The sequence below is a fragment of the Galeopterus variegatus genome, unplaced genomic scaffold, assembly GCF_000696425.1.
Source record: "Galeopterus variegatus unplaced genomic scaffold, G_variegatus-3.0.2 Scaffold525, whole genome shotgun sequence".
NCBI classification, from domain to species: Eukaryota; Metazoa; Chordata; class Mammalia; order Dermoptera; family Cynocephalidae; genus Galeopterus; species Galeopterus variegatus.
The window spans coordinates 386822-409442 of NW_007726636.1; the positions used below are offsets into that span (position 1 = coordinate 386822).

Below are 22621 nucleotides of genomic sequence, written 5' to 3' on the forward strand. Positions count from 1 at the left end.
GAGAGAGAGAGAGAGAGAGAGAGTGTGTGTGTGTGTGTGTGTGTGTGTGTGTGTGTGTGTCAGTCAGCCGCATTTCCATTGAAGCAGCATGCCGGAAATACCCAAACTCCAGGACTGCAGATCTAGCATTTTGCACTTAAAAGATTAAAGTACATTTTCAAATGATTGAAGGTTGGTGGGAGGTGTAAATGTGGGCACTTGTCACTTTAATTCTTCAGATGATTAAGTTCTTTTCCATTTCTTTAAAGCTGTTTGCAGTGGGTTTGATGTCCTCGTTCTTGGTGAGTGTTGTGGCAGTTACCAAGGTGACTTTTAACTGACTTTCAACAATTTATTTTTCCCTCCAGCTTGAGACATCTCTAGCCCTGTGTGCTGTTGATTCTTCTCTACCAGCCCCCACCCTACCCCTTATTCTATTCATCAGCATTTTTCCTGCGTCAGAGAAACTGGGATACTCTAGCAGGCCCCACCTGGGCAGGCCAGGCCTCAGCCCCTTTCAGGAACATGGATGTGGGAACCTGTTGACAGAGATGGCATGGTGCAGTGACTGACAGTTACACCCTGACTCTTCCACTTCAACTCACCTTAGCCTTGTCACCTCCCCTGTCTGAGCCTCAGTTACCTCATCTGTAAAAGAAGGTTAACAATAGAGCCAACCTGGGTGCTTGCTGTGAGGATTCAGGGAGTGACCCTGTGGACTCAGCCAAGGGCCTAGTGCAGAATAAGGGCTCAGCAAATGTGGGCTGCTGTTATTTCCTGAGTTCTGCCCTCATTTGCATCCTGAGGGCACCCCCACATCACCTCTCAGCCCTCAGCTGTGAGTGGTGCCTGGCTGAGATGTGGTGTCCGGTGTTGCCTCCTCAGAAGGGAAGCATAGCAGCCCCTGGGGAAGGGAAAGGAATTTGGTCAGAAGTCCGAGGCTCCCACGCTGGCCTGCCACAGACCAGCTCTGTGGCCTTGGCTCTCTTGTAAAGGAAAGAGGTCGATTAAACAACTTCAGAATTTCTTTCAGTTCTGAAATACCATGACCCTCTTGGCCGTAGGGTTTGTCTCCTTCACAGGTCTTGAGAAAGGGTTTGCCAAGGAGAAACCAGGGGGGAAGGCAGTTTCACAGTTGGCTTTGGGGCATCAGAGGAAGGGACTTCTTTCTGAAAAAGCAGTCAAATCGGGGGTAGATCCTCACAAGGAGGAGAAGAGCAGCTGGTGGGAACGGTCCCCATTGCCTCGGAGTGTTTCTAAACAGTACCTCGGCAGCCCCTTGCTGTCCAAGGTGTCCCGTCCCCTGGGAAGATGCCCTGCCTGTCAGGGTGCCTCACTGGCCACAGGCCCCAGCACTCGGCCCCCACTGTGTGAGGCAGCTAGGCCTGCCCCTCAGTGGCTGTCCAGCTGTCAGGCCCAGACATCCTGGGTGACTCCTGCCTGCCACTTGAATGATAAATAACTCAAGCTTTTCACCCAGTATTTTGATCGACACTTAGGGAATTGTTATGAGATTCACAGCCCAAACTAGGATCCGGCCTTTTGAATGGGATCAGTGGGTAACCCTCATTTCTGGCTGAGGCAGATTTGAGAGGTTGTCAGTGGGGACAGCTAAATTTGAAAGAGCAAATTTTAGACTGCAAAGGGACCCTGCAGCCCAGCTGTGGGACAAGCTGTTGGTGGAGAACAGGGCAGGAGGGTGTATGAGGCAGCAGTGACGGCTCACTGTGGTCAGGGCTACAACCGGGAGGAATCTGGCACAGGCCTCCAGCAGGGTGGGGGCCCAGTGTTTCTTCCCAGCCAAGCCCACTGGTGTGACTCCTAAGAGCCTTGCTCCTACCCCCTTGGGGAGGATGGTATCATTTCCTGGTTAGATGAAGGATGTGTATGTCACTGCACTCCTGGCAACTGGCAGGAGTGTGTGTCTCAGAGCCTTTTCAGGGTCAATTGGACTGAAGCTCTTGGAGCTGTGTCTTCTGGTGCTCTGCCACACCCACCCAGGAAAGTCAGGGATCTGAGGCTCCAGGGCAAGAAAGGAAGGGCTCTCAGAAGCTCCTGATGATGTCACAGGGGAAAACAAGCCTCTGTGGCATGAGCCTTAACATAGTGAGTTAGTAAACATAGTGACTTAGTAAACAGTGAACCAGACCTACCTGAGACCAAATCCCAGCTCCACTCACTCATTGGCTATGCAACCTGGAAAAGTTACTTAGCCTCCCTGATCCCCAGTTCCTTATCTGTATCCACCTCATGGGGCGTTGTGGGGAGTACCCAATCAGTGAGAAGTCCTTGGCACAGTGGATGGCACTTGGCAAGCATATAGTGAATGGCAGCTGTTGTTATCATTATCACCAAACACCATTATTGTCATTATTATTCAGGAACCCAGCCAGAGACTCCCATCTTGCTCCTCCCTGTGGTTTTTACCTTGTGCTGAACCTGTTCCTGTGCTTGCTTCACAGGAGCCGCAAAGACAGCCTAGAAAGTGACAGCTCCACGGCCATTATTCCCCATGAGCTGATCCGCACGCGGCAGCTGGAGAGTGTACATCTCAAATTCAACCAGGAATCAGGAGCCCTCATTCCTCTCTGCCTGAGGTGAGCTGAGACAACCCGCTACTCAGTTCAGCTCCACAGCACCCAGCTTGGCCTCCAGGGGGCACTTTAGAGCCTTCCCAACCACCTTCCCCCAACATTCATCCTCCAGAGCTCTCAAGGAGCCACGAGGCCTGTGCTTGCTTCTCTGTCAGTAGCCCACACGCCTAGGCAGAGTCTGGAGCTGGGGAGGGAGCAGAATTCCTCTGGCAGCTCTACCTTGGGCTTGTGTGGGACTTTGTGGTCTCTGAACCAGCCAGTGGCCCCCCTGTCACTGGCCATAGAGTATTCTCCTTACCCAAGCCTCTGGCCAGCTTTGGTGGTGAGAAGCCTGTGAGCAATGAGGGCCAGTTGGCCCTGTAGATTGTCCCTGGAAAGGGGCTCTCTTCTCTTCATCTGTTATCTAGCCTAGAGCAATGGCAGCCCCCAGTGGGCCCAGAACAGTGACCATATAGTCCCATGTTTTTAGTCTAACTGCTTGGTTGACAGCAGACATTTTCAAGTTTCAGAGTCTGAGAACCCACGGGGAATAGGTGCCAAAGAACTCTCCTTTTTCCAGAGAATTTTCTCTCAGCCCTGCTCCCCTTATGAAGGTTCAGTGACCAAGGGAATCTCAAGTGCACCCAGCCATCCTACAAGGCCAAAGCCAGGGGACAGATGCACTGGGTTATCAGGGCGAGGGTTCTGGTGGGTTGGGCTCTATTTTCTCATGCTTTCTATTTTTCCCGTGCAAAACACTCAGTTCTTCAAACCCAGTGACCAGTCCAGCAGACTCCTTGGACCAGGAAGCCCAGCTGTGTCTCTGCTGCTGCTGTCCACAGTGCCAGAAACCCAGCCCTGTGGCCAGAATTCAGCTCTCTGGTTGGGATGCTGCATTGGGCTGACTCTGTTGCAGCTGGCTTCCTCCACAGCCCTCCAAGTTTCCACCCTCACTCTGTAGCAGGGGAAGAAACAAGAATAACTCTAAACTCAGAGAACAGTACCACAGAAGGAGGGGTTGCACAGTCGGGACCCTCCCCACTGTCCCTAGAGGCTGGGGAAGGAGTTTGGAGGGCAACCAGCCTTGGCCACCCACCCTGGGGAGCAGGGCAAAGATAGCAAGTGGTCAGAGTGAACAGGACGTGGCAGGGCCACTGCCAGGTCCCCCGCCATTTCCTCCCCAGCTACTTCTCCGGCGCAGGCTCAGGGCCTCTAGCCTGGAGGAGGGTTGATCTGAGAAAGCAGAGCAGGTTTAGCTCCCTTTTCTGACTGGCATTTCTGCCCCATCGGTCGCCCCCACTTGCTCTCCCCCCAGGTGTATTTCCAGACTGGGGATTAACCGTGACTTCTTGTGGCTCCCTCAGAGTGACCCCACTTGGCTTCAGCATTTTTTTCAAAGATGTGCTTGTGGCCTTTGGGCCTGCCATTTAAATGTTATGGGAAACCCCAGGAGCAGGTGAAGATTCTGCCCTGGACACTGTGAAGTGTACTGCTGTGAAAGCTATGCCATCGTCCCTCCACCCCCCACACAAAGGGGAATGCGACCCCACTCTTAGCTCTGGGCATGATCTTGGACACATTGCTGACTCCCCTCTCTGGCCTCATTCTCCTCTCTAGTACACGAGGGGAGGTAGACTCCACTATGTACAGGGCCTTTGAACTCTCCTCTAGAGTCGTCTCTGCCAGCTTTGAGCACTTTGGAAGGATGACATTAGTGAACTTGTGAGAAAGGCTTCTCTTTGAAGATGTTGAAATGAACATGTTTGGCTCCAATCTCCAGTTAGTGGGCAGGTGGGCAGTCAGAGGGGCATTAGCCAGGCACCCTGTCTCCGCGAGCATAGCCCCTATCGTCCCAGAGCCTTGGCCAGACCTGCTGTGCTTGGGGCTGTTTCCAGACCCAGCTCCTCACTGTCTCCATGTTCCCACCTCCAGGGGCAGGCTCCTGCATGGACGGCACTTTACATATAAAAGTATCACGGGTGACATGGCCATCACGTTTGTCTCCACCGGAGTGGAAGGCGCCTTTGCCACTGAGGAGCATCCTTACGCAGCTCATGGACCCTGGTTACAAGTGAGAAGGCTCTTTTTCTTCTCCCCACCTTCTTTCCATAGGCATTTCCATTGCCTACCCTCCCTTGGTAGCTCTTGGCGGCACCCCTTCCTGAGGGGCTGGATATGAACTGCCTCTTGGATCCAGGGCCTTAGGTCTCTGTGTGGAGTATGGACGCTGCAGCCTATGCCAGCAGCTCTGGGAGCGCTTCCTGATCTTCTCTGCCATCTCCTGAGACACAAGTGAGAACTCTGCAGGCCCTAGTCATTGGTAGTTCTGTTTGCTGTGGAAATCCAGGTTTGAAGGATGTGAGACTTTCTACACCCTGGATAAACCAAGGCACAGGAGACTGAGGATGAAGCAAGATGGGAGGCTGTGTGGAAGCCATGCTCTGGTAGCTAGATGGACATCCCCCCAGAATTCACAGAAAGTGGGTACATGTGCCTGGACCCTGGGGCTGGGATGGGCAGGCCTCAGAGGCTGGAGCCAATTAACACTACCACCCCCAATCTAATGGCTTCCTCGTTCCTCCTGATGGAAACCCAGCTTTTCTGAGCAGGAACACTTTGTCCCTCCCTTGCTCTTCTGGTGGTAGCAAGCTTCAGAGCTCATGCCAAGCAGGGTGCTGGGGCCTACGAGTCATAGGCCTCCTTCCAACCTCTGTCCTGTCCCAGGTCTCTAACAAATGCTCAGCCTGGTCCGCCACACTTGCAAGTGTATTATGACATCCTTTATTGACTTTTGTTTGTTGGGGGTGGGGGCGAAACGAACACTTTACCTTCCTCCTCTCAGGAGTACCAGGAAAGGGAACCTGACCCCAATCCAGAAGGTGACCATGCCTTGTTTGTGGTATGTTGGAGGGAGCAGGGGAGGATCACAGTCAAGGGGAAGAGAATTTATGCAGATTTCATGGGTTTAACCCAGTCTCAGGGGTCAGCGAAGCATATATACTCTCAATGTGGGCATGCGTTTTGTGCCTGTGTGTCTGCTTACAGCAGAATTTCTCCTTCCTCAGGCCAGCCCCCCACCCCCACCACCAAAATACTAACCCTTAATTAAAACAAACAGCAAACAAAGGACACCAACCACACTCCCCAGACTAAGCGGAGGTAGAAATGGAAGCTGATGCTTTAGGGATATTGTGTTCCATAAATTATCTTGCCTTTTTCCACTGTTGTTATTACATTGTTTCATAACAAAATTACTTTGAACCATAAAGTTATAAATACATTTTAAAAGTCCCACTTGGTAACATTAGATTTGTGTCCATGTGGTGTTGGTAGTTACTGTAGCAAAAGCTCTGAAGTGTAACATTTGAAATTAGCCCAGCACAAGTGGAAAGGGCCTCCCCCCACCCCCTACCCTCCAGCCGTCCCAGGCTGCCATGGCTGCCTCTGCGGAGGACAGGAAGGGAGCAGTCATCTCTCCTGGGCATAGATAATAGGAAGGTGGGAGGTGTCTGTGCAAGAGACCCCAGCCTGAGAGTTCATAGGTCACCATTCCTAGTAGATGACAGTGCTGACAGATCTTGGCAGAAGTATCCTCAGACAGCATGTGTGTATATTAAAGGTTCAAGCACGTTTTCTTGGGAAAGTAGGGACCGGGTTCTCCCCAAACTCAAGAAGAAATTCTACCCAGTTACATTTCACATCCTCAACTCTGAACCTGTCCTTGGAGTTCTGCTATTACCCCTTGGAACGTCTTCCTGCCCTAAGGAAAGGTGGTCAGCATCTCTAATTTTCAGCAGCCCAGGAACCTTGGCCTCCAGAGGACTCAGCAGAGTCCTGTTGCCCCTCAGTCCCCCTGAAGCCTTCCAGACTCACCTCCAACTCCAAGGCCCTTACCCCCCACCCCCACCCCCACCCCCCGCTGCTGGTGTTGCTGCTCCCAGCACCACACCTCCTTACCTCCCTGGCAGCCCTCAGTGAGCTTGAGCACTCAGCACCACTGCCTCCCAGCACACAGTCCCCTCCCATGGGCTGTTGCCTGGGGAACCGGGGAGCGGTGGGAACGAGCTGCTGGCCTCGGCATGTTTCAATAAAGTTGCTGTGTTGGGAGCTGCTTAATCAAAGGCCTGTGTTATGGGCTCATTAGTGTGGTCCACCACGGGGGCCAGCTCACAGGAGAGCTCCTGGGAAGGCTGGCTGAGGCCCCGCTCCCCAAGCACACACCCTTGATCACTGAGGGGTTTCTCAGGCCCTTTCCAAGGAGCCCTGGGAAACCCTCTGACCCTCCCCCCAGCTGGATTCTCAGTGTGGAGCCAACACCCACACTAGCCCTCCTGCCTCCCAGCAAATAGTCAGCATTTTCTGCATATGACTGCCAGCCTGCCCTCCCCTTTAGGGTCCTGCCACTGTGGTCATAGACAGCTCCCTAGCTTGTGGGAACCTGGGCTTGTAATTACTTGTGGGCCTCTAGGTCTCCCTCTGGGGCTGTCTGTCTCCCCAGGAGTCTGCAGGACCTCCTGGAGCCTGGGGTTAGACTCACAGTCACCAGTGAGGGCCTACTCCATTGGGCCAAGAAGGGCCCCAGGCCCCTCAGGAGGGAGACCCCCACACGGAGTGGCCAGTCCTTGCTCCCTTCAGGCATGTCATGCTCCCACTCCCAGGGTTTGGGGGTGTCTCTTGGGTCTGTGTGCCAAGAGGAAAGGGAAAGAGCTGAATGCAGCAGACCCAGGACTTTTGTTCTCTTGGCTGAAGCTTCACCTCTTTATGATGGTCCCAGCTAAATCGGGAGGGGCTGAGATGACTTTCTTGCATCAGCCTTCAACAGCCTCGGAAGCCCTCACTCCCGGTCTTGGCACCTTGTTCTGGCTACCAGCCCAGGCCTGTTATCTCTAGGGGGAAAGGCATGGCAAAGACACCCTGCATGGGGGAAGAGTGACAGAGGAGAGGCTGAGAGGAAAAGGTGGAAGGTTAGGGAAACTGAGCCCCTTTCTGGAGCTTGTGGAACAGCTCCAGACAGGCCTCCCCTCCTCCTACTCCTGAGCCAGTACCTGCCTACCTTCCCCCATCTCTCAAGAAAGTCAAGGCCCCAGTACACAGAAAAGCAGAGCATCTGCAATGCCAGGTGGAGTGCAGTGGATACTCCCTGCTTTATAAAGGAAGAGCTGGAGAGGCACAAATCTAGCTCCAGTCCCACAGACTTTTCACTTTCTGGAGAATGACACCTTGACTGCATCTGCCCTACCATGTGCTGTTTGTTCTCATCCTTGTTGAGATTGTAAAGCCTATCAGCCAGCTCCAGAGCTTTGCAGGAGGATCTTCAGACCCTGGGTGGGAGGCCCGCCACAGTCCTCTCCTTTACCTCCTTCCCCCAGCGTTCTCACATCCCAGTGGCTTTAACCAGCCTCTCTCCTTTGAGCCTGTCAACACTGGGCTATTAGTCTTCTGAACAGGAGCCTGGCCCACAGCTGAATTTTTCATCCATCCCCACCGAGGGTTGCTCTGATAGGGGAGAAGTCTCAGTCCCAGAAGTCACATAGGGGTCACATCACCAAATATGAGAATTTTTTTTAGGCCCTGCAGTGCTTTGTCAGCTGTGTGGTGTCTGACAGCTTGCCCAGGTGGAGCCCCCAGTTCCAGCCATTCCCTCCCAGCCCTGATGAGAGGCCCCAAGCTTGGGAAGACACCCAGTAGCTGTTCCAAGTGGTCTTTGCTGCTCTAAGCTAGGCTCGGGGAATCTCTGCTGAGGTTTCCCACAGCCCAGCAGCTAACCCACCACTCTCTTCTGGACAAGCCTTTGCATTCTCCAGTTCCCATCCACCCATTTGAATGTTGTTTGGAAGATGGCTTGGGAATCCCTGGCCCAGGCCCTGGACAGTTCGCCTTTGGTGCCTCTACTGTTTCTCCTTCCACTGGTGAACCTGGCCATACCTGTTCTCCCTGGAGACCCTTTGCTTGGGCTGTCCCACAGACCTTTGTCCAGGGGGATGCTCATTAAGGTTTAAAGCCTCGCAATGTGCCTGGAGAAGTACCCTCCTTTGCAGGAGAGGACTATGGTGCCCTGCTGTGTCCCCAGCGGCCAACAGCCAAGCGGGAGTCTGAGCCTACATCTGGCCCCCAAAGCCAACTTCTCATCACCCACAGAGAACAGGAAATGAGCGAAGCCTCACTGGCCCCCACTGTGCTACCTGCCAGCAAACACACATACCTCTGTCCCTGAGCTGCTGTTTTCTGGCTTTTATCTGGCCTGTTGAGTAGCAGGGTGGGGACACAGATAGGCCTGCCACTTCCTCATCCCTGCCTCCTCCACTGCCATCGTGGCTGCCAGAGCAGCTCCTTGGCAGGCCCTACCACTGTAAACAACACATTTCCTTCCCTGAGAGAAGGAAAGAGAGGGAAAAGAAAGCCAAACTTGTTGGATAGCAAGAACAACGTGTCAACATGAAGAGCAAATAATGCCTGGACAAAGTGTGGATTGTCGTACCAAGGCGAAGGAGTGGTCATTGTCAGCGCTCTTTGCAGACTCTGAAATATCAGTGACCACAGACATTTGAATTGGCGTCAGATCTGCAGCAGCTGGGCTCCTGCTTGCAGCACTGATGAAAGATCACTTTTCGAGTTCCTTCTGGAACTTACTGGGGCCTGGGGAATTGGGAGATTGTTGACAATTCTGCCTCACCACCAACCAGCCAGGCTTGTTAAGGCACCCAGTAGGACCCCATCAGAGTATGCTGCTGGCCTAGATTCTAAGCCCCCCCCCCGCAGCCAAAAGTGGGCAGTAGAGAGTAGGGGCCCTCTAGGCCTGAGTATTTCCCAGTACTACCTTCACCAAGATCTCTTGGGGTGCCTTTTAAAAATGCAGGTGAAAGGGCCGGCCCGGTGGTGCACTCGGTAGAGTGCGGCGCTTGGGAGTGTGGCGGCGCTCCCGCCGAGGGTTCGGATCCCATATAGAGACCGGCCAGCTCACTGGTTGAGCGCGGTGCGGGCGCGACACCAAGGGTTGTGATCCCGCCGGTCGCGGTACGGGCGCGACACCGAGGGTTGCGATCCCGTTACCGGTCACGAAAAAAAAAAAAAAGACAAAAATTAAAAAAAAAAAAAATGCAGGTGGAAAAAAAAAGGAAAAAACAAAACCAAAAAACACATAAATAAATAAAGAAAAAAATAATAAAAATGCAGATGAGGGCTGACTGGTTACCTCACTTGGGACAGTATGGTGCTGATAACACCAGAGTCAAGGGTTCGGATCCTTATACCAGCCAATCACCCCTGCACGAAAAAAGAAAATCAAATTTCAGGCTGAGCCCGTGGTGCACTCGGGAGAGTGCAGCACTGGGATCGCAGTAGCGCTCCCGCCGCGGGTTCAGATCCTATATAGGGATGACCGGTGCGCTCACAGCGCTCACTGGCTGAGCGCGGTGCGACCGGTCTCAAAAAGGACAAAAAAAAAAAGAAAATCAAATTTCACAGCTGGCCTGTTAGTTGGGTAGAGCACCACCTTGTAACCACCAAGGTCAAGGGTTCAGATCCCCATACCAGCCAGCTGCCAAAGATAAAAAAAAAAAAAGAATTAAAAATGCATGTGCCTTGGCTTTGCCCTAGGTTATTCTGATTTAGGAGGTCTGGATGGGGCTTAGCATCTTCATATTTTCAAAGCTTCCCCGGGGAGTGCACTACTCAGATTGGTTAGGGTCTTCCTCTCTCACTAGAGGGTCTCCTCTCTCCAGGGGCTGTTTGTGCACAAACGTGTTTTATGCCCAGCTCTTGGTGAGTGCAAATATCAGCGAGTGCTGTTATCATCATCATCATCATTATCTCTATTGCTATTTTCTGGGCTAGAAGAACTATTTCTTTGTTTTGTTTTATTTTTTGTTTTGGTGGCTAGCTGGTGAGGGGATCTGAACCCTTGACTCTGGTGTTAACAGCACCACACTCTCCCAAGTGAGCTAACTAGCCAGCCCTAGAGTAACTATTGAAATGTATGTATTCAGCAGCCCAACCTGGAAATTTGTCCCACTGTTCCCACTTAGAAACCATCTCTGGGCGTTGTTTGCCTTCTTTTCCAGTTGGTCAACCTGGTTTCTTAGCAGCTGCAATCTGTGATGTTCAGGGTTCCTGGCCTCTTGAGCTGAGCAAGTGGCCAGGAGATGTGTGGCTAATTGGGGTTGGGACTGGTTTTCCAGGCCATTGGAAAAGCCAAAGCCACCTTCACTTCCCTCATCACAGGAGAGAAAGAGGAGTCAGCCCTGAATATACAGGCTTCTAGAGTTCGGGTATTCTCCCCAGATGGGAAAAGAGCATCCTCTACTACCACAAGGTCATATTGCTCTTCTTCTAATGTCCAGGAGACTTGTCTCCTCTTGGCACCTACATCTGCAGAGTGGGGATGATAGTTACCACCCTTGCAGGAACTCCATAAGTATTCAATGAGATGATACAGGTCGAGCACTTAGCACAGTGCCTGGCACATGGTGATGGGGGAGGGGGGAACTACTCCTGCTATTGGCCATTATAACTGTCATTCTCATAACCATTGCCATTATTATTTGTGGCAGAGCCAGGCAGCTCCATGGGGACCTAGTGAGCTTCAGGAGTGCCCAGCCCCAGAACTGCACAGACTTTTCCCACAGTTGCATCACAAGGGCGAGTCTGTTACTCGTGAGAGCTCCCAGGAGCAGCTCCACCATAGCTGTCTATCTCCAGTGTCCTGTTGATAAGATCTGTTAACATTCTCAGCTCCAGGTCTGAAATATACAAAGAACAGGGCCTGTTTGTTCAGTCCATGTTTCTAAGGTTTAACTCCCAAAGGAAATTAAATTAGGTGCCTGGAGCTATGACAGTCTGTCGTGTTTCTTTGCAGAGAATATCACCCTTAATATCCTGCAGATCTCTTGTATAATTTTCCCCCTTTAATTCTTTTTTTAATCCCTATGTAAAGATGACCAGTAAGGGGATCTTAACCCTTGACTTGGTGTTGTCAGCACCACGCTCTCCAAAGTGAACAAACCGGCCATCCCTACATAGGGATCTGAACCCGTGGCCTTGGTGTAATCAGCACCGCTCTCTTCAAGTGAGCTACGGGCCGGCCCTTGCTCCTCCATTTTCACTTTCGGTGATTTGCTGGTTCCTGCTAGAAACTTCACCTTATTTTAAAAGAATTAAACGGGGGACCGGCCTGTGGCTCACTCGGGAGAGTGCGGTGCTGATAACACCAAGGCCACGGGTTTGGATCCTATATAGGGATGGCTGGTTAGCTCACTTGGAACTAGTTTAGGACTGAACTTGGTGTTGGTGGCATTACCTTCCCTTGAAAAACAACTCCCTTTGGAGTCTGCTTGGGTGGCCACAGTCCCTGTGAGCCCTCTCCCGTCCTCCTGCCCTCCCTCATACCCCATCTCAACCCCAGCACTAGTTAAAGTCCCAGATCTACTTACCACTCTGGCAGAAAGCCCCTCCCTCTAAATTATTTGTGGGTTAGAAATCAGCCCAGCCTAGACCAGACTGGAGCCATTGTAATATAATTGGGTTTTAGGTATGCTTGTGTTTGTGCTAGCATTTGCAGAGATGGCAACAAGCCCCGGAAATGCCAAAAATATGAATGTGACTTTTGTACTGCTCAAGCAGACTGGTGATAACTGGTGGAGAGTTCTGGACTTTTGGGGGGAACACCTCTGGGATAAGAGAGTGGAAGGAGCAAGGCTTAGGCAGCGGGAGGGTTCAGTATGACTGGCTGTGGCTGTAGTCTGTGGGAGGAGTTGGCCAGACCCACTTTGGGGAACTTGGAGTGGGGGGCACCTTAGATGGGCACTTCCCTTGGCCCACTTTGCCCCTCTCCCTCTTTCTCTAAGCCTTGTCTCTGTCCTCACTTGAGGCCTGAGTGCCTAGAACAGAAACTTTGGTGAGGAGATGTGGGCCAGTGGTCAGAGCACTTTGGCCTGACTATGGGCTTGAAGCCTGGGAAGGACAAATTTTTTGGTTCCCTGTAACCCAAGGGAGGGTGCTTGTCCCAGTGGGAAATGGGCAACCTTCATGCCTGTGTCCCTGGGAGAATGAAGAAATGAAGAAATGGCGTTAAGAGTTCAGGATTCAGAAGCAGTTCTTCAGACATGACAGGGATATGGTCTCATCTCAGCCACTCACAAGCCATGTGACTTTGGGCAAACGGCATAATCTGTCTTGCCTCAGTTTCCTCATCAGTAAGGAGACTGAAGGAGAAAAGATATGTGCAGTTAGCACGGTGCCTGGTGTGATGGTGACTTTTCTGCTCGTTTGGGGGGTAGTGTTCTCATTCCTCTCTCCCACCTCCTCCCCATCCACTTCCTTCCTTTGGAGTCCTCCATCCTGCGAGGTCCCTAGTGATCCTGCTTGCTCATTTTCTTCTCTCTGCCATTTCACTTTATCTCACCATGTGGAAAGTTCTGTTCTTATCAGAGTGGACAACTCCCAGGGGAAACCTGATGGGTATTTTCTCAAGTTCTTCATTCCTATCCTCACAGGGTTTCCTGCAGAGGAGCCCCTCACCTTAGTCTTCACCCCATGGTCATTCTTCCTCTGTGCTCTGCCCAGGACCCTCAGAGGATAGTAGAGCCACAGCCCTGGGATGCAAAAGGGTCTGCTGTGGAGTCCAGGGGGCCCTACAGACAAGGACAGGGAGGAGAGGGGGGTGAAGGAAGGGGTCAGATTTGTAAGAGGAAAGACATCTTCAACCAGGGCCCAGAGTGACACAGGCACAGGGTGAGCTTGGCCTGGCTCTGCAAGGCAACCTGACCAGAGGAATGGTTTCGGAGAACGGCCCATTAGGTGGAGGAAGGCCTCATTTTAGTGGCTCTGAGCACCCTTGGACTTTCCAACTGGCTGTGAAAACTTCTTTAAGGGGTTAGTGTGGTGGTTGTGCCAGCCAAATAGTGAGGCCAGACTGTCCTAGAGGTCAAAGCATGAGGCGACAGGGCCTCAGATTAGAACAGCAATGTGGGAAAGCTGGGAGGTGACCTAGAGAAGAGGTGTCTCAAGCCCTGAGGAACACAGTGGCTGGAGGAGGCCAGCAGGGCTGGGGCTTGGGAGCGTCCAGCCTGAGAGAATATGGGTACTGTGGGTGGAAATGGAAGTTCCCATCTGTAAAATGAGAGAGGTTGGTCCACAATCTTGAAATTCTCCAGCTCAGACATTCTTGGATGTACCTTCTGGGTCATTTCCAGATTCCAGACAGGGCTTGTATTCCAAATCCAAACAGATTCCTTTCGTCCTACCAAGTTGGGGGAGTATGGGGTGGGAACATGTGAGCCTGGCTAGACAAGGAAGATGTTGGCAATAGCTCTTCTCTGCCCCTTGGCTCCTCTGTTCCCCCTCTACTGCACCGCCACATGCAGGAGGCCCAAGCAGCCAAAATAGGGGATTTTCTCCACCAATTTCCATCTCCCTTCTGGGGCCAGCACTGCCAACCCTTTCGTTGTCCCCATCTCCCCCATTGTCCTCTGACACTCTTCTCTGTCCTGGTCTGTCTGGTCAGCCCAATATTGCAGATGATGGTAGTGAGAGGTATTGGGGGGTATGGAGGGCAATGACAGCCGGGGACAGGCCTCAGACACTTCTCTCTGTCCCTAGAACAGATGACAGTGAGCTTATATCTCCTCCATGGCCAGAAGAAATGTCTATGGCTTGGCAGTTGGCAAAAAGACCATATATTTAAAAGTTAAAAACCTGCCTTATGCCTTCTTCACAGATTCTGTTGACCGAAGAGTTTGTGGAGAAAATGTTGGAGGACTTAGAAGATTTGACTTCTCCAGAGGAAGTAAGCCTGTTTGATTCTCTGTGACAGCGTGTAGTCTCCATGGGCATTTGTGTGTGCATGTGTGTGAGAGAGTGTGTATCTGGATGTGTGTCTGCGTCTGCGGGCTCTTCTTTGAGGTGCAGGTATAGCCTGGAGAAGAGACCCTAGAGATGTTAAATGGCTTTGTTTCTCTTCTGTTTCCATGAGCCACTAGTGCCCCCTGCCCCATCCCCTGCCCTTGTAAAGATACCCAGCAAATTGAATTGCCAACTCCTGAGAACCTCATTGAAGAGGCAGCCAGGGGGCTCTTCTTTGAGGTGCAGGTATAGCCTGGAGAAGAGACCCTAGAGATGTTAAATGGCTTTCTCTTCTGTTTCCATGAGCCACTAGTGCCCCCTGCCCCATCCCCTGCCCTTGTAAAGATACCCAGCAAATTGAATTGCCAGCTCCTGAGAACCTCATTGAAGAGGCAGCCAGGACCTTCAGGCTTGTATGTATTCTCCCCAGCCCCTGCTGTTCCCTGGCAGGTTCTGAACAGAAAGCCCACATCTGCTGCCAGAGAACATTCCACTGGGGAGTTCTGGTGGGCAACAAGGGACTCCCGCTCTTGCCTTGGGCCACCCAGGAGCCACTCTCCCTTCCTCCCTTCCCCAGCCACAAGCTGTCCCTCTTAGTCCACCTTGTCCAGCCCTAGCCCAGAGCCTGAGGAGCTGGCAGGCCAGGTGCAGGTTGTGCGTCCCCTGGCTACTCCTCTGGGGTACAAGAATGGAGTCCATAATCCCCTTTGTTTTTCTTCCTTGTTCCCGGTATCCTCATTTGTGGGGACTTACCTCATCCTGGAAAGTCCCTTTCCCTCCCCCTGCCTCCTAGTAACCCACACCCCAGCGGGATCTGAGCCTTCCTGGCCTCAACGCCCGACGGGTTAGTGGAACATTCTATGGGTTAGTGGAACATTTGCAGGCTGGCTTGGCCTCTGGAGAGCTCTTCTGGGCCCTCCCCTGCCTGTGGCAGAGACAGACCCTTTCCTTGCCCTGTCTGCTGGGAAATGTGCTTGGGGACAGCTCCTTTACCTCCCAGGGCCCAGGTTTTCAAGCCAGAGGGAGGCTGGGCAGTAGCTAGGTTTCAGCCAGGGCAGAGCCTCCAGCAGCCAGGGGACGCAGATGCCTCTGATGTCCATGAGGCCAAGGAGAGTACATAGGGTGGGGCCTCCTGTCCAGGACTCTGGGTGGACAGTAACTCCTCAGAGCTGAGGTCACCCCAATAGAGCAGTGTCTTCTCTGTCCTTTGGGATACAGCTTGATAAATTAATTCATTTGTACATTCCAAAGTCATCAAGCACCCAGCCTGTGCCAATCAACCCCCACAAGTCACTGGTCTCTGAGGCTTAGCTCCCCATTCAGTCAGACCAGAGCCAGCTGCCCAGAGCGCTTCCGGAGAGGCCTTGTCACACTGGGATGGTGCTGTGCCAGGTTGCTGCTTTGAGCTCGGGTGTTGAGGGGGTGGGAGGGGGACAGTCCAGGCAAGAGGGACAGAAGCCAGGGGAGCTTAGGAAAGTAGGTCACTAAAAATGACTTTTTTCTTTTTTTGCTTTCCTATCCAGAGGCTGTCCCCACACCCTGCCCCACTCTCCACTTTGGTCCTGGCATGGACTGTCCCCATCAGAGGGAGGGAAGAGGGAGCCAGCCAGGAAGTGTCACGCCTGTCCACCTCCAGCCCCAGCCCTAGGCAGGCTGAGAGCCTGTTCTCTCCTTTCTACCCTGGCCCTGACTTCTGGCCCAGCCCTGGGACAGTGGGAGTCATAAAAGACAGACCGTGTTTCCAAGCTCCAGCATCAGTACAAGCCAGTGAACATTTATTGAGCACCGGCTGTGTGTCAGACCACATGCAAACTCCTAGAATACAGAGGAAATAAGATATGTCAGTCTCTTCCTCTCCCCCCCACCAGAAGCTCTCAGGCAAATGAGCGAAACACTAAAGCTATAAGCAAAGCACTGATTCCTGGGGTGGGCTAGGAATACGTTGGCTCTCCTTGGCCACCACTGGGACCACTCAGAGACTGGTAATGCTTTGAAGCAAATGAGAATGAGTGATGGGGAGTGGGGTGGGGATTTGTCCCTCCTGCTGAGGCACCAGCCAAGAAAGCAGCTCAAGCCATGCTGGTCCCACTCCTCTGCTCCCACCAGGGCTGCAAGTGTGGGTCTGACTTTGGGGCCGAACCATGACCTCCTTCCCTTTGGACCCTTTGGCAAAGGCTACGGAGAACAGTTTCCAGGGTCCTTCCCACACCAGCCTCTGAAATGGGCCATGGCAATGACAGACCTCAAGCCACTTCCCATAGCATCTGCACCCTCCCCCAGGCCCCTATCCTCCAGCCCAGGGCCTCAGGGAACAGATTCCTTACATGCTTGTGGCTGGGGGCAGAACCGAGGAAGTGAGCAGGAGGTGAGGTCAGCACAGTCAAGAAAGAGTTTGAAAACACACTGCCTCCAACCCTGGTTAATTATTGGTAGAGCAAGGGGAAAGAAGGGGTCACTGAACTCCAGCAGCTTGACCCTAGCAGTCCACCTGGGTCTAGCATTTGAGAGTGAAGCCAGGCATCCAATGGCCTGTCTTGCCCCCAGTGTCCCACGGACAGGGCCTGGGTGAGGGTCCTGGCCTCTTTCTCAGCAGTCTCTGGGCAGAAGGCAGCGGATTCTGCTAACCACGTGCACTCTGGGTCTGTGCTTGCTCCCTCCACAGTTCAAACTTCCCAAAGAATACAGCTGGCCTGAAAAGAAGCTGAAAGTCTCCATCCTACCTGACGTGGTGTTCGACAGTCCGCTGCACTAGCCTGGGCTGGGCCCTGCAGGGGCCAAGGGGGAACCCAGCTGCTCCCCAGTGACTTCCAGTGTAACAACTGCGTAAACGAGATTCCCACAAATAAAAGGACAAGTGTGAGGATGACTGCCCAGCCACCACACCCACAGCCCGGTGGGATGCCATGCATGGCTACAGGCCTCCCACCTCATCTCCAGCTCAGGGGCCTCCCCCACCAGTCGGCCAAGCCCATGTGACCTGGCCCTGGTCCCACTAGGCCAGTGAGCAGGCAAATGCAAACCCTTTCTACCTGCTGCATCACAGGTCCTGGTTTGAGACTTGACTGGACCCTTGATGTGCCCCTAGGTGGAGCCAGGCCTTGTTCTCACCTACCCCCTGCCACCCAACCCTGCAGGAAAGAGGAAGAGCCTCTGATGCGGAGTGTACATGCAAGTGCCCTGTCCAGCTCAGCTCTGGGAAGCCTTTGCCAGTCAAGCTCCTCTGGCCACAGAACAGTCCCTCCAATTGCGTTTGGTTTTCTTCTTCCTTATTTTATTTTGTAGAAACCGGATGGTATCTTATTGCTCTGCAAAGGTGTCCAGAGCCATGTATATAATGATTTTTAAACAGAACTTTATTCTCAGATGAACTTTCTCATTCTCTCAAATGGGTTGGGGCTGCGTCTCCCCCCTGTATTGCCACCGGAGAAGGTGCCTGGTGCTGTTTGCCTGCCAGCCCAGGGCCGTGGAGGAGCCAGCTTCACAGAGAAGTTTTTCTTTCCAGCTGGGCCTGGCGGAGCCTGGGGCAGGGGGAGAGCAAAGATACTCCTCCATGCAGCCTTGAGCTCAGTTGAGCTGGGGCCAGGAAGGGGTGCTGCTATTTTCCAAGTGAACTGGGCCTCACTAAGTTCAGGGACCCTCAGGTCTCAAAGACTTGGTGACCCCAGCCTCATCTTCCAGGCCTTTTCCACCCTACCAGGACTACCTGGGATAGGGTGAGGCCCAGCATCTCACAGACCATCCCCACCTGCCACTCAGGCCCTGGGTCTCCAGCTCTTTGACCACTCCTTTCCCATTTCCTCATCCCCCAGACTTCCCAGCCCCCAGGCTGCAAGACTCTGGCTTACTAAAAACTGAAAAATCAACCTCTGAATATCTCTTTCACTTTGATTTTGCCAGCACTGCTCTCTGCCACCCTCCCATCCTCCCTGCATCTATTCAGTTCTCATTTTTCATTCCACATCCCTTGTCCTGTCTCCTTTCCTTGGTCTCTCACCCCTAGTTATGCAGATCTCACAGTCTGCCTTCCAGAAGCCAACCTATCTCTAGCCCACAGTTTTGGGGTTCCTCTTGGATTATCTCCCACTCCTAACCTGGAATCAGCAAGCCCCTGTCCTGCCCTCTTACCCTGGACTTTAGGGACTGCTAATTCAAGATCACCCTGCAGACCTCTCAAAAGCAAAGTTATTTTGTCTGTCAGGGATCATGCATGGCTCCTCACTGCCCCCATCTGCCTCTGCCACACACATGGGCACCACCAGAAGTGCTACAGTAGGTCCACAGAGTGCAGGGGACATGAGGCCACTGGCTGGGCTCTCCAGTGATCAGGAATTGGATCTCCAAAGGACCACTAGGCCTGGCCCCTTCTCCTGTACACACCCAGGGCTATCTGGTTAACTCCATCAAGCTCCAAGCTTCAAGGGCGATTAGCCTGGAGTGTTTGGGAGAGACTGGCTCCAGGCCCCCACCAGCCAAGAATCAAGCCTCTCTGGACCTGATGTCAGCAGCAGCTGTGCTTTCCACTGCCCTGAGGACTTTTCCAAAAGGAAGCTTACTGGTCTTCACCCACCACAGCAGCCCTGCCTTTGAAGCGCTTGTCTTCTGACATTTCATAGGCAGAGAGATGCCATCAGTTTGCCTCCATTCCTTTCCACCCTGACCAGTCACTCCCCAAATTCTCTCTTCCTGGGGACCTGCCCAAGGGCTCCCTGCTCCAGTTCATCCTGCCTCCATCTGCCTGATTGGGGTGGGAGGCATTTTCTGAGCTAAGCTTTGTCATCAGCATGTGAGGCATCTGGTCAACAACTTGCCCGAGGCCTGCAGGGCCTTTGCAGATTAATCGTAGGCACCACCAGTGAGGCAGTCTCATTCTAGGGGAGCAGGGGAAGGCAGGAGGAAGCAGGTGATCTCTGAGATGCTGAGCCCCAGGACCCCTGTGGCCCCTTCCTGCCACCATCATGTCAGGAACCTCATGAACATCCAAGATTCCACTAGGGCCAGGCCTCCATCTCACTTCCGTACAGTGCATTGACTCCGGGGGAATGGCAGGGCATCAGCTGTCTCCGACCAGGCCTCCTTGCCCCTGGGTGGTGGGGCCTCCCAAAGGTTTCTTGGGGAGGGAACTTTCCATTGAGCTGCTGGGGACCCTCAGTGAGGATCAAGAGAAGCTGACCTTGCACATGCCCAGCACAGCTTCTGTGGGCTCAGTATATGAGCCCCTTCTTTCCCTCCTTACCTCATTGGTGGTTTGAGGAGGTAAGGAGCTCCCCTCACTGTATCAGCCTCTTCTGCAGGCTTCTTTGAGGTTTCCCAGTCCTACGGCATCCCTCCAGGTCCCTGGTGCTAGAAGTTCTGAGAAGGGGCTCCACACCGCTGTTGCTCACTATAGGAGGCAGACTCCTGTGGCTCTGCAGACCCAGTGTGGGCTGCAAGAGGACCACAGACAGACCCAGCTGCCATTCTGAGGGGTTTGGGGATGGACATGCAAGGTGTCAGGTCTGGCTGGGAAACTGGTGCCTCTTCCTACCTGACTCTTCTTCCAAAGGCAAGGCTCCAGGGCAGGGACTGGGGAAGCCATGGGGAGAGTCTAAAAGGGATAAAGCATTTAAAAGAGTAGACACAGGGTCTTGGGACTGGGTTTTGAGGTTGAGTTGAGAACAGGGAGAAAACCTGAAGGTTGGTGCCCCTATGGGGCAGACCAGTAGAGAATTCCCTTGACTACTTTTTTTATCTGGTTTTCCCTCTCTAGCTTCCAGGACCTCCATGCCATGTGAGGTGCCTGGGTCTCTGTCACAAGTCAGGAGCCCTATAGAGAGACCCCTCCTTTTGTACAAGTACCTGAATGCTGCAGTGAGCAGACTTTTGTAAAATTTTATATTAGTTTTTAATGTGAGTGGCGACTCAGTTCCTGGGGCAGCAGTCAGCCTGGGACTTTTGTAAGCAAGTACCTGAATGCTGCAGTGAGCAGACTTTTGTAAAATTTTATATTAGTTTTTAATGTGAATGGCGACTCAGTTCCTGGGGCAGCAGTCAGCCTGGGACTTTTGTAAAAATTTTTGGGTGACTCACTTAGATGTTGTTTCCTTCTTGTCCCCTCTTGTTCTGTGTAATCTAAGTGCATTAAACATATTTGCAGAAGCGCCTGGGTCGTGTCTCCTTTCTGCTGCCTAGTGTAGGGGAGCAGGAAGCCTGGGGCCCTGGCAAAGGGGGAGGCCAGGGATGGGGAAGGTCCCAAGACTGTTGTTGGGAGTGAAGGGGGTGCCAAGGAACAGGATCATGCAGCTGGTGACTCTTCAGTCATGAAGAAATGACTTTGCAGGGATAGGCTGTCCCTTGTTGATCTTGAATTCCTCTAAGACCAAGGTGGTAGGAGTGAGGAACACAGTCTGGGCAGATGAGCAGGTGGGTAAAGACCCTCTCTGTGCCACCTCATTCCTCTTTTACCCTCCTCTTACCAAAAATTTCCCCTTGGGAAGAGGGGCCCCAACAGGTGAGGAAGGTGGGTCTTCCTTACCTCTAGTTTTGGAGTCCTTGCCCCCTTCCAGCTAGCTGCCCCCTCACCAGGCATCTAAATTCAACCTCCTAATCCAGGGCAGAACTCAGGATCCGGATGGAGGGGCAGTCTCAGAATAGGTTGTACCCAGTGAGTGACACAGGCAAACCCACCCTTCCTAGCAACTCCTCTGGCCTTGCGTTGGATGAGGAGGTGGGTGCATCTTCCCTCCCTGGACTGCCCCGCTCCTGCCTCTCTAGGACGTGGATACGACAAAACAGAGCCCAATGCTGGGGGTGGGGGGAGTGGGGGTGAGGCAACAGCTTGAGACCTTGGAGGCAGGCAGGATGGGGTCTGCGCTCAGGCAGAGTTCTCAGTACCCTGGGCCCTCACCCTCAAGTGTTGTTTCCCTTCCTGCTCAGCAGACCTGGTTTTCTGTCCTGGGGAGTGGCAGAACCTTTTCTCCTGGTCCTCAGGATGGGGCTGCAGCACCCAGGGGGTTCTGCTGAGGTTGGTGGCAGAGGTTCTGGGACATCACAAGCAGAAGAGAGGGAGTGTCAGCTCCTGTGAATGTGAAGGGTTTTTTAGCTCCTCTCCCCATCCTCTGTGAGGCCCAGCCTTCGGGGGACATTCCCCTGGAGGAGGTCATCACCCCTCCTTCTGCTGTGACCTTGTACTGAACTCTGGCAAGTGGCTGGCCCTGGAGCAGTGGGGCAGGTCCTATCTGGGGCCTTTGGTCCCTCTGGTGGTCAGAACAAAGGAGTGGAGAGGGTCTTGAGCCAGGTTGACAACCCCTGGGTGGCCCAAGCCACACCCCTTTCCCTTTCTCCCTGGAGATTGGGGGTGGGGGTGCTTATCCTCCTCAGCTGAATCTAGCCTAAAAGGATCTAGGGTAAGGGTGAAGTTTTTGCCCCAGAAAATGTAGAAGTGAGATCCTGTGTTTAAGTGGTTCTGGGAGACAGTACCAGGCTGCTGGTGTTTCTTGAAAGAGAAGGGCTCCTGGGCCTAGAGGAGAGGCCCTATCCCTAGATTTCAGTAGGGGAGAAATCTGCCATGTGATCTTTAATGTCCCCTCCAGAAAGGCCTGTACATTCCTCCCAGTGTCTGTTCTGCCTTATCTAAGGGGGCCAGGGACTCTGGGGCGGGGGGGGCCCCAGGCTCCAGGGCCATGGGGCCAGGGATCCTGAGAGATTTGCCAAACTGGCCTGACCAGGGGGAGAATGCAAGCTAGAAGTGACTCAGCACAGCATGCCAGGCACAGAGGCAGCTGCAGGCTGCAGAGGGCAGGAGGTGGGGAGGCCAGAAGAGGGGTGAGGGGGGTGATCTGTTGGGCAGGAGAAGGGAGAAACATGTCCCAAGACTGGAGAAGCAGGTGAGGATGTGGTGTGAGGGGCAGCTATCTCCAGGCCTCTTCCATGAGGCATGGTGGGACTAACCTGCCCCCTCTTCTCTTCTTGTGCCAGGAAGTCTTTGAGAGAGAGCTAAGGGCAGAATGGGGAAAGGAGCAAGTGACTAGGCCGGCCCGTGGCTCACTTGGAAGAGCATGGTGCTGATAACACCAAGGACATGGGTTCGGATCCTATATAGGAATGGCCAGTTAGCTCACTTGGGAGAGTGTGGTGCTAGCAACACCAAGTAAAAGGGTTAAGATCCCCTTACCCGTTATCTTGAAAAAAAGAAAGGAGCAAGTGATTGCTGCTGCATGTTCATGGTTTGTGAGCATAGCTCTCTCAGTGACTTG

General features: G+C 53.0%; 1 protein-coding gene across 2 annotated transcripts in view; it reads left to right on the forward strand.

The window, feature by feature from the left end:
- SUFU (suppressor of fused homolog (Drosophila)) overlaps positions 1-17752 on the forward strand; it is a 105004-nt gene extending 87252 nt beyond the window's left edge. For both annotated transcript variants that reach the window (XM_008569716.1, XM_008569715.1), the window contains exons 9-12: positions 2442-2576; positions 4485-4623; positions 14266-14334; positions 17053-17752. In XM_008569716.1, the coding sequence (XP_008567938.1) occupies positions 2442-2576; positions 4485-4623; positions 14266-14334; positions 17053-17142 (433 nt within the window). In that variant the 3' untranslated portion in view covers positions 17143-17752. The remainder of the gene's footprint in view (positions 1-2441; positions 2577-4484; positions 4624-14265; positions 14335-17052) is intronic.
- The last annotated feature ends 4869 nt before the right edge of the window (positions 17753-22621 follow it).